The following is an 11879-nucleotide window of genomic DNA, read 5'->3' as shown; positions in this document are numbered from 1 at the left end:
CCCAGGTATCCCCATTAGGATAGATTCTTAAAGTATAATTGCTGGTCAATAGTTATGTGCATTTGTATTTTGATAAATATTGCCAAATAACCTTCACAGAGGGTGAAATAATTTGCACTCCAACTGATAATGTATAGGAATGCCGGTTTTCTCACCTCTTCTCCAATATGATTTGTTTCCAGATTTTTTGTTCTTTGCCAATATGATAGATGAGAAACAATTTATCATTGTAATTATAATTTGCATTTACATTATCGGTGAAATGAAATATTGTCTCATATACTTACAGAACATTGACTTGTCTTTTTAATGAACAGTCTGTTCATTTATTTTTCTATTGGACTGTTGGTCATAATCTTGCCTTTATAAATTCATAAGGGTTTGCTATAAATTCCGGAGCTTAGTAAGGCATAATTCTAAACATGAATAGAAGACAAAAAAAGAGTAACAACCACTAAATCCAAATTTTATGTATCCACCAAATGTTATTACAGTATAAGATATTAAGATACTCCAGGTTTCTTTTTAAAATATATTTTAGTAAACTCTTGCTTCCTTCCTCCATTGAAAAATTACATATAAAGCATCTCCTCTGTGGCAGACTCTAGGCTAGGCCCTGGGGCTACAGACATCAAAGACAAAGACACACTTATAGACAGGTATTGATCTACAACCATCAGAAGATACCATGGCATCTTCATGACTCAATAGCCCTCACCTCCTTCAACTATTAACTGACTACTTTGTCTTCCATGTGTGATACTGAGGATACAGTGGTGAACCAAGACTGAGAAAGGGGTCCTTCCTTCATGGAACTTGCAGTCTAATTGAAATTCCCTCCTGACACTGCTTGGAATAGAAATTCAAAGAATTTTATATATTCAGGGAGAAAGAGCATATGCATTCATTAGGCAGCTGAGAGAAAAGGAGTCAGGAAAGCAGCTAAGATCTGCCTTGAGAAGTACGTTGGTAGTATTCCTTTTCCTTAGAGAGGAGTGTGGAAAAGGAGCCAGAACTGCCCCTAACTAGCTCCTGACACCTGGCTGTGAGGTGATAGAGAGGATTGAAAGACCCTGTCTGGATTCTTACAGAAACAGGACCTTTTTCTTTCTTTCTTTTTTAAATTTTATTTAATTTTATTATGTTATGTTAGTCACCATACAATACATCATTAGTTTTTGATGTAGTGTTCCATGATTCATTGTTTTCGTAAAACACCCTGTGCTCCATGCAGTATGTGCCCTCCTTAATACCCAACACCGGGCTAACCCATCCCCCCACTCCCTCTCCTCTAAAACCCTGTTTGTTTCTCAGAGTCCTTAGTCTTTCATGGTTCATCTCCCCCTCTGATTCCCCCCTTCATTTTTCCCTTCCTTCTCCTAATGTCCTCCATGCTATTCCTTATGTTCCACAAATAAGTGAAACCATATGATAATTGACTTTCTCTGCTTGACTTATTTCACTTAGCAGAATCTCCTCCAGTCCCATCCGTGTTGATGTAAAACTTGGATATTCATCCTTTCTGATGGCTGAGTAATATTCCATTGTATATATGGACCACATCTTCTTTATCCATTCATCTGTTGAAGGGCATCTTGGCTCTTTCCACAGTTTGGCTATTGTGGACATTGCTGCTGTGAACATTGGGGTACATATGGCCCTTCTTTTCACTACATCTGTGTCTTTGGGGTAAATGCCCAGGAGTGCAATTGCTGGGTCATGGGGTAGCTCTATTTTTAAATTTTTGAGGAACCTCCACACTGTTTTCCAAAGTGGCTGTACCAACTTGCATTCCCACCAACAATGTAGGAGGGATCCCCTTTCTCCACAACCTCTCCAACATTTGTTGTTCCTTTCCCTGTCCATTTTGGCCATTCTAACTGGTGTAAGGTGGTATCTCAGTGTGGTTTTGATTTGAATTTCCCTGATGGCTAATGATGATGAACATTTTTTCATGTGTCTGTTAGCCATTTGTATGTCTTCTTTTGAGAAGTGTCTGTTCATGTCTTCTGCCCATTTTTTGACTGGATTATTTGTTTTTTCAGTATTGAGTTTGAGAAGTTCCTTACAGATCTTGGATGTCAGCCCTTTGTCTGTAGTGTCATTTGCAATATCTTCTCCCATTCTGTGGGTTGCTTCTTTGTTTTATTGACTGTTTCCTTTGCTGTGCAGAAACTTTTTTTTTTTAAGATTTTTATTTATTTATTTGACAGAGAGATAGACAGCAAGAGAGAGAACACAAGCAGGGGGAGTGGGAGAGGGAGAAGCAGGCTTCCTGCTGAGAAGGGAGCCTGAGGCGGGGCTCCATCCCAGGACCTGGGGATCATGACCTGAGCCAAAGCCAGACGCTTAACTACTAAGCCACCCAGGTGTCCCTGTGCAGAAGCTTTTTATCTTGATGACGTCCCAAAAGTTCATTTTTGAACTTTTGAGTTGAGAAACAGGCCCTTTTTCTTGGGCAATTGTGGTGACCTGGAAATGGCACAGTGTGCTACCATTTTGAGTGAGAAAAAAAGCACTGTGGCAGAAAGAATGACTTGGCACAGACCAGTGGTTTGCTTCTTTGGGTTAGAGGGCAAGGTCTGCTTTCCTTTAGAAGAAAGACAGTGGTGAGGCCTCCACAGAAGCCCCTTCCCATCTACTTCCCTTCCATCACCCCATGAGCAATGAAAAAACTTGGGAAGGCTACCATAGAACCTCCAGCGCAAGTGGTTTACAGGTACAAAGTTATTTAACTATTAAGCCTCTTTAATTAGTACAGAGTTGTTTTCCTCACGTGCATGCTGAGGACCATGCATATCTAGTTGCAGGAAGTATTGTGGACATCAGGAGGGGAGGCAGGGCTTGAGAATGGCATATGCACACACAGAGGTAGTTTGGTATTAATATGCTTCTCTTATCCATCACTATTTTCCCTATATCTTTATCCCACCTTACCTTCGACTATTTCAATGCAAGAAACATGGTAGGCAATAAGATGAGAGACTTAGAGGAGAGGAGCAATAAAAGACTAAGATGTTTGACATAGATCAGCAAGTCAAACCAAAGTGGTTTTCCAGACGCCAAGCCCACAGGAGCCCAATTCGTGCAGAGAATTAAGTGCTTGGAGCAGCAGCTTGGAGGGTCTTCTCTCATAGAGGGGGACACGGCTTTTGGAATAGATTAGAACGTACCCTCTTCTCTCAGTCTTGCACTCTGATTTCCCAACCCTCTTATCCCCTCCCCCAACCCGCCTATTTAGGTAGGCCTAGGACTTTGGAGAAGTGAATGTGTAACACGACACTGCGGTATCCTTCCGCACGATTGGGACAGAGCTGATTCAGCGACGCCACCTCCCCATACACGCATACGTTTCAGTTCAAGATGAAAAAAAAAAATGTAGTCTTGGTTGGGGGAGATCCTAAAAGAGGGCAACTAATGCTGAGACCCTTTGATATTGGTAATCTTCTCTCCGTATCGCGCTGCCTCCTCTATGTTCAGATGTCGCCCCAGCCCTTACCAGGATGAGAAAAAGCTAGAGCTCACCGACAGAGGGCGGAGTGGCGCTGTGCAAAGCTTGGTATCACTCCGCTTCCATCAGGCCGGATCCCCTTACACTGCGCTGTAGCTCCTCCCGCTGCAGATTTGGGTACTGGGGACGTGGCAAAGCAAAGTCTGCGGAGGAAAAGGTAGCTGTTGTTAATTGGTCACTAGGCGTGGGTCCCAGAGGAGCTTTGGGGACGGGAGGAAGGGAATACGAAAAAGTGGCAGTTGTTTGCCAGTTCCGGCCCTTAATCTGATAAAGCAGGTATCGCGTCCTAAATCCCAGGTGCCGGGCCAATCCCAAGACACAGTCGCCGCCATTGTCTCGTGTCCTCGTGTCCTCGTGTCCTTCTGACTGTCCGTCCCTCTTTCTGTAGGGCACGGCACCCCCTGAGGCAAGGAAATAAGAAAGCTGCCTCTGATCCAAGCAGAGCAGGTCAGTGAGAAGGCGGGCATCGCTTGGGAGTGTGGAAATGGGTATCAGAGGAATGTGGGATACGTGATCTGGTCGTGGGGCGCGGGCGGTGAGAGGGAGAGGGGGAGAGGGGTAATTTGAGTGGCACGCAACTATAAATTTAAAATGATCTTCCTAGCTTGATTTCCAGACACTAATCACCTCCGACCGTGTTTGGGAAGGTAAAGGAGTATAGTAGCGGCTTCTAGCGGAGAAATGGCGGTTTATATGATAGGAGGAGGGGCTGCTGCTGTTGGTGAGAACAAGTTGTCAGGGGAGCCCTGGGAGGGAGAGTGTAAAAAGAAGTGTTTGATAATCAAGGCCCTGGATTAGAAAATGGTCTCATGTCCTGGTTACTAGTCTGACCATTAAAAACCGAGTCTCTTCCACTGTGTTTTCGTTTGGTCCTTGGATGTGTATCATGCGTTTATGTATTTAGGTCTGTTCCTAAGTTTTCGGTACCGCATGTTTTTGTAAAGATCTGTAGAAGGCCGTGGACCTCAAAGGGAGGGGATAAGAAAAGGAAACCTGGCCTAATTTTTGCGGAGTGGGCAGTGCTTGGAGTTGGTAGATGGCTAGGACTAGAACAGGCAGGAGTTTGGGGGAAACTCCAGATCTCCTTTCAGCATGCTTTCCAAACAGTCCTCCCTTACTCCTGTTGTGTTGCAGAAAATGATAGGCTTTAGGGAGAGGAAGGAAACATAAAAGCCTAGATGAAATTTGGAGATAATACTTTTCATTGATTCCCAGCCAACTTCCATGGCTTGTCTGAGCATTCCATCTCTACTACTACCACCACTATCTTGCAGGGATGTTTGAGTTGTCTGTGCAGGAGAATTATCAGACTTTTGGAATGGAGCAGAGGAACTTGGAGGGAGAAGGAGGAAAAAAGGGCCACAGAAAATTTTGGCAAACAGGTACCTGTTTCCAGAAAGGATCAGTGTCCCAGGTGCTGATCTCTACCAAGGACTAAGTCTCCATTGTCTCCTTTGTGTTGATTTATTTATCTCTGCATTTGTGAATCTCTGGGTATAGACCCATCCCCAGGTCTGTGGAACTCCCAGCTGTGAAAGTTTGCAAATGGTAACCCAACTTGAACCTAGGAAATAATGAAGAAGAGAAACATGCCCTGTGTCTGTTAGGATTGGTGAGAGGGTAGATGGACAGGAGAGGATTAAGACTTAGGAATTCTATTCTCTTTTGTTTTGCCAGTTTACTAACCCCTGTTTGGTCCCTTGCTGATTTAGTTGTAAGTCTTTGGAAGCTTTGAGTATAGAAGGGTAACACTTGTTTTTCTGATTTCCCGCTGGCTTTTCTTATTCTTAGGCTTCACCCAGGCCAATTTTAAACTAGAGAAATGCAAGAGCAGTCACTGAACAGTAAAATGGTGGGCAGCGGGGAGAAGGAGGATCAGTCCTGAATTAGGGCAGTTGTGGTATAGGACAGAAGGAAGGAAACACTAGACAAACTACAAATATAGGGACCAGGGACCAAGGTCTTTCTACCAGGAGGTCAGTTTCCATATCTTCCTATTTGTGCTTGTAGGTCTGCTGTAGGGCTTGTCAACATTGGAAGCAAGGAAAGGAGGAGAAAATTACTCCAGAGCAGTGAAGTTTGGTATGAGTATGGAGACTTTCCCAGTAGACCTGTAAGATGAAGTAGTAGTCCAGCAGGGATAAAGAGCCAGTCTAGGGATTCCTTAGTCTCTCTCACCTCCATTAAGCTTTCCCACTCTCCATATTCCTGGTTTGTGTCTGGAAAGATTAGTAGCACCTGCAGTTTTGTAGAGAGTGTGAAATGAGAGAGTTTGATAATTATCTACCTCTGCCATTTAGCACTGAATGTCCATACTCTTCTGTCTCTCTGTGCTAATCAACATAAGAAATAAATTGGAAAAGACTCAAAGCCCCCATTTCCTTCCTCCACCCCTAGGTCCAACTTCAGTGGCAGATCTGGTGTCCTTGGAGTGGCTGAAGACCACCACCCTCCACAGGGCTGCGCTCAGGCACACAGCCATTCTTCCCTTACCTGAGTGAGCTTCCTCTGCACGTTGTTTATATCATTGGCAGAGCCTGTAGTTGGAAAGGGGGCCGAGTGACGAATGGACTTTGTATGAAAACACCAACCTGGGACAGACCTTCAGTCAAGGTTGAGATGGGGTTGGGGTATATAACCTGGCCTTGCCTTTAACTTGGATCATGATTGGCTCTGAGGCTAAAGCAGGGGCAGAGCAGGGGCTGGGGCTGCCCTAAAAGCTGCAATCAGTGGCCCTGCCAACACTAGAGCCAAGGCTAAGATCCAGGCCAAGGCTAAGATCCAGGCCAAGGCAGTGGCTGAGGCAGAACTGAAAACAGGACCAGTGCCCCAGGCCAAGGCTGGGGATGGAGCAGTGGCCAGGACACAGTGACCTACACTGAGGCCATGACTATGACAAGGGATGTGGGCAAGATGGAAGCTATGACTAAGAATAGAGTCATGACTGAGACTAAGGCAAAATCCATGGCAGAACCTGGTATAGTGCCCCAAACCAAGCCAAAGGTGATGCCTATGGCCAGGGTCAGTGCAGTGACCAAGTACGAAGTCAAGGCTGGTGCTGGACGTGAAGCCAATATCAGGTCCTTTGCCAAGGCTGATGATAAGGCCAATATTGAGTCCAGGCCCCAGAGAAAGAGAGAGCACGGCATCAAATTCAGGGCTGGGGCTGGGGACAGAGCTGGTATTGTAATCGAGTCCAGTGATGAGGATGAAGAAAATGTCTGCTCCTGGTTCTGGACCGGAGAAGAGCCTAGTGTAGGATCCTGGTTCTGGCCTGAAGAGGAGACTCCTTCTCAAGTTTATAAGCCTCCACCTAAGATCCAGGAAAAGCCCAAGCCCATACCCAAACCAGAACTCACTATAAAACAAAAAGCAGCAGCATGGTCAAGGGCCAGGTATAGTGTCCTAGTCCCAATAGAAGGAGGGGAGCCATCCTTGCCTGCAGAAGGGAATTGGACTCTGGTTGAGACCTTGATTGAAACTCCTCTGGGGATTCGGCCTCTGACCAAGATCCCACCCTATAATGGGCCTTACTTCCAAACCTTAGCTGAGATCAAAAACCAGGTTAAGTATAGGGAAAAGTATGGGCCCAATCCAAGAGCCTGCCGCTGTAAATCACGTGACTTTAGTTTAGAGCCTAAAGAGTTTGATAAACTCGTTGCCCTACTTAAGTTAACTAAGGATCCTTTTATTCATGAAATAGCTACTATGATAATGGGCATCAGTCCTGCTTATCCATTTACCCAAGATATAATTCATGACGTAGGTATTACTGTTATGATTGAAAACTTGGTCAATAATCCCAATGTTACAGAACACCCTAGAGCTTTAAATATGGTAGATGACAACTCTGAGTCTTCTGAAGAACCAAAACCAGCAGAGTTATATATACATCAAGTTTGTAAGGACATAATCTCTTACCCGTTGAACTCCCCTGTGCAACTGGCTGGACTAAAATTATTAGTGCACCTGAGTGTGAAATTTGAGGATCACCGTATAATTGCTAATTACATTCCAGATTTTCTTACCTTGTTAAACAAGGGAAGTGTCAAAACCAAGTTTTATGTTTTAAAAGTGTTTTTGCGCTTGTCTAAAAATCAAGCCAATACAAGAGAACTGATTAGTGCCAAAGTACTATCATCATTGGTTGCGCCCTTTAACAAGAATGAGTCAAAGGCCAATATTCTTAATATCATTGAAATATTTGAGAATATAAATTTCCAATTCAAAAAGAAGGTGAAGCTGTTTACCAAGGAAGAGTTCACTAAATCTGAGCTTATTTCCATATTCCAGGAAGCAAAAGAGTTTGGTCAGAAACTCCAAGACTTAGCAGAGCACAGTGATCCTGAGGTGAGAGATAAAGTTATACGATTAATACTCAAACTCTGAATGGCTGTATGTTCTCACAAAACCATGAACAATTTTTTTGGTGTTGTAATATGAAGCCACGCGTATTATAATTGTAAGTTCAATATTTATGTTATTTGTATTGATTGAAGGAGGCAACCTTATGGATACCAAATGATCTTGAGAGCTTGAATGTGTGTTGATTTTCATTGTGCTATATAAGTGGAGATATTTTTAGTATTTCTGCAACATTACCTGATAATGAACCTATTCATTCTGAGTAAGCTATACTTCTGTGCTTTATATTGACATAAGTGTATTCATTTGAGACTTTATTTACATGTTAATAAAGTTGCATGCTAAAACTGGTGAAAACATTGTCCTAGTTCTTCAGTTGAAGTCTAGTCAGAAGGATAAAGCACAATTACCACAAAGATGATAAAGGGCACTGTCTGTGTGTGTAGGAGGGTGCAAACAAAACAAGTTTACATTGGTAGATCCTTTAGTTTCAACATGTTCGAAGAATGGAATCACTCCATACAAGAAGACAGGACCGTGCTACTAGATGACATCTGGGCAGATCTGGGGAAAGGGGTGAGGACACAGACCTAGGAGAAAAGGAACACAGATTCTTTCATTCCAGTCTGAGTCCCAGCACTTGGGTTCACCCTTTAACATAGGATTTCTCATCAGGATATCTTGAAGCTTTTTAACTCCCAGAAGGATTCCTGGTTCTCACTCCCATTCAGCAAAGCCATAGAAATATGGTTCTGAAAGGACCCAGCCCCACCATGCCCTCAAACTCTGGGTACCCCCATCAAGGTGCCAGGTTTACTGCTTCATTCCCTGTAGTCCTGGACCTCAGAGGAAGGTCTTCCTGGAGACCAACTGCAGAAGCTGCTTCATGGATAGTCATGCCTTGGTGACTGTTTACTCTCATCCTTGCTTTTGTTTGCTGGCCAATGCTTTGGGCTTTGTAATTTGCACCTATCCTTAGTGGTAGCACCTTGTTTGTGCTGATCCCTTTTGGCCAGAGTTCATCGAGCTGAGCTCAATGAGATAGCTACAGGATTCCAAAGTCCTTTAGGGGTGTGTAGTTAGGAAGAAATTAATTTCCCTAATTCCATTATCCTATCTATCTATTTGTGCAGTTTACAGAGCCGAAGCCACGTGGTCTATACTGCTTCAGGTCCTCCTGTTTATACTTAACAAAAGCTAGGTTCTGGCTAGGGGTTACTGAAATAGAATGCCAGAGTATAGATTGGGATCTGGGGTTACCTCTGCCTCCTTTGCTGTTACTGTCCCCTTTCCTTTACTGCTAAGAATTGGGAAATATAGATATTAGGATCAGTGTACAAATACTAGTCTTTCTTTTGAACTTCCTCTTGCTCCTAATTTTTGTATTTGGGGAAAGGCCTAAACTGAAAAATCTCAACAAGGTTTCAGGTACTCCTAGTTTTAGAAGCCATGCCTAGTTTTTCGGTTAAAGTCAGTCCTGAACCTATTTTTTATACATCTAGGAGTTAAAATGAAGGACAACTGGCTACACATGTGCACTAAAGGGTGAAAAAAGGATTTTTGCAATGTGCAGTTGCAGCTCAGATGATTTTTGAAGTTCTTTGTAATTTTTTTTTTTAAGTAGGCTCCGCGCCGGTGTGGAACCCAACACAGGGCTTGAACTCACGACCCTGAGATCAAGACCTGAGCTGAGATCAAGAGTTGGACGCTCAACCTACTGAGCTACCCAGGCGCCTGTTTATAATTTGTTTTTTAATCCCCTGGAATTCCAGCTATGTGTACTAATTTCAGAGTTGGGGTCTTCACAATACAATTGGACCAGACCCTTTGGAAATATTCTGTGTCTCAAATGCCCTATGGAGCACACAATCAGCTATGGAATTTTCCATCGGCTAAAGAGAAGAATGAGTATGGGGTATGCAGGTATTTGTGTCAAAGCAAGAAGCTGATTGTCTCTCCTTAGATGGGAATTATGGGAGACAGTCATTTCCCAAATTGTTCCTGGGGTGTGCTTGAAATCAAAACCCTGTTGCTCATCCCTTGTTTCACTCCTTTCCTGGAAAAATAATTCAGGCAACTCCATGTGGTATCAGGGCTGATCCGATACTACCTCTCTTAAAATGTTGCTGCCTGAGAGTAAAAATCAGGATGGATTTCTCATCTTTCCTCTCATGAAGTAAAGCAAGTGATCTTCCTACAACACACCTGGACTGTTAGCACACAGTGACCAAACTTTACTATACCTTCAATTTTAAAAGAGGAATTTTCAATGGGAATTCATCTGTACAATATCACCAAATTCCCCAGCAAGGCTTTCAAAGCTGTGTATCCTTCAGCACCTTTCCATTTTTCCCATTATATCCCACCATGTGACCTACATTCAAGCCACAGTGGGCTATTGTTTCCTGACTACTGTTATGCACTTTCCTGCTTTTGTGCAGTTGCTTAGGCTCACTCATTCTGCAATGCTTTTACAACTTTTTTTTTTCTTTTTTTGCTTTTTACTCATCCTTTTTAAGCTCCGCTCAAGAATGCCAGGTTGTTTTGAAGTCTTCCCTGACATGCTTATCCTCCTTGTCTCCATGTTGGAATTAATAGCCCCTTCTGCATTTCCAAAGTTTTTTATTTACTCCTCTAATTTTAACATTTGTGTCTTTTTTTTTTTTTTTTTAGATTTTATTTATTTATTTGACAGAGAGAGACACAGTGAGAGAGGGAACACCAGCAGGGAGAGTGGGAGAGGGAGAAGCAGGCTTCCCGCTGAGCAGGGAGCCTGATGCGGGGCTCGATCCCAGGACCCCGGGATCATGACCTGAGCTGAAGGCAGACGCTTAACGACTGAGCCACCCAGGCGCCCCGCATTTGTGTCTTTATACTATGCCTTGGAATCTTAGTAAGTTGGAGCTTGTGTTTAGAGATAGCATAGAGGGGGAAGCTTGGGCTTTGAGAATGTCTGAATTCCAAAGCCTGAACTTTATATTATGTATGGTAATAATGATTATTAACATTTATACATTTATTAAGTGCTTACTATGTGCCAGATACCATCCTGTGTGCTTTACTTGTATTAACTCATTTAATTCCTAAAACATCCCTATGGAGTAGGTCCCCCATCCACATTTTACGTGTGAGAGAACTGAGATACTGATTGGGTAAATAACTTGGCCAACTTCATTTTCATTCATGTCTAAGTACCCTCTGATTTCCCTGTGACTTCTTTGACCCACTGGCTGTTTAAGAGTATGTTGTTTAATTTCCACATTTGTTAATTTTCCAGTTTTCCTTTTGTCATTGGTTCTTAGCTTCATCTATTGTGGTCAGTGAAGATACTTCATACCATTTCAATCATTTTTAAGTTTATTGAGACTTGTTTTATGTCCTAACATGTTTGGAGAATGTTCCATGTACACCTGGGGAAAATGTGTATCTTGCTGTTGTTTTGTGGAGAATTCTATATATGTCTGATAAGTCTAGTTGATTTATAACACTGTTGCAACCCTCTGTTTCCTTTTTGATATTCTCACCAAATGTTCTACCCATTGAGTGCGACGTTGGAAGTCTTCAACTATTATTGTAGAACTGTCTATTTCTTTCAATTCAGTCAATTTTGCTTCTTAGAGATTTTTACTTCCTGATGATCTCTGCTCTATTTTTACTGTTTTTAATCCCTTTCTATCTATAGGTTCCTCTGTATCTGCATGGGAGGAAAATACATATATATATATATATATATATATATATATATGAAAAAGAATAATCATTTCTTCAACTCTTAACTCCACACACTTTTCCACCTACCATCCTATCTTTCTCTACCCTTTCACAACAGTGTTTTCTACATTTCTACATTGTTTTTTTTTCCTGCTTTCTCATCTTCTACTCAGTCCTCACACAGATACAGTCTAGTTTCTTTCTCTTTTCTGTACTGAAACTCTGCACTCAAAGTCACCAAAGCTGTCATCTTCCCTAAACAAAAGGGACAATTTAATTTTAAAAATATTTT

General features: G+C 42.6%; 1 protein-coding gene and 1 long non-coding RNA gene across 2 annotated transcripts; both read left to right on the top strand.

Annotated features, from left to right (window-relative positions):
* Positions 1-3610: 3610 nt before the first annotated feature.
* Positions 3611-6194, top strand: LOC110582276. Its single transcript, XR_002480437.1, has 3 exons — positions 3611-3668; positions 3900-3958; positions 5909-6194. It is a non-coding gene; the product is annotated as an uncharacterized LOC110582276 (long non-coding RNA).
* Positions 6195-6215: 21 nt separating this feature from the next.
* ARMCX5 (armadillo repeat containing X-linked 5) lies at positions 6216-8227 on the top strand (the record flags this gene model as incomplete). Its single annotated transcript, XM_021692278.1, is given in 3 exon segments — positions 6216-6372; positions 6375-6651; positions 6688-8227. Coding segments are annotated over 3 exon segments (1647 nt in total), but the record flags the coding sequence as incomplete, so codon positions are not given.
* Between the last annotated feature and the right edge of the window lie 3652 nt (positions 8228-11879).

This window comes from Neomonachus schauinslandi, chromosome X, assembly GCF_002201575.2.
Source record: "Neomonachus schauinslandi chromosome X, ASM220157v2, whole genome shotgun sequence".
Lineage (NCBI taxonomy): Eukaryota > Metazoa > Chordata > Mammalia > Carnivora > Phocidae > Neomonachus > Neomonachus schauinslandi.
This window is presented reverse-complemented; position numbering and strand designations above follow the sequence as displayed.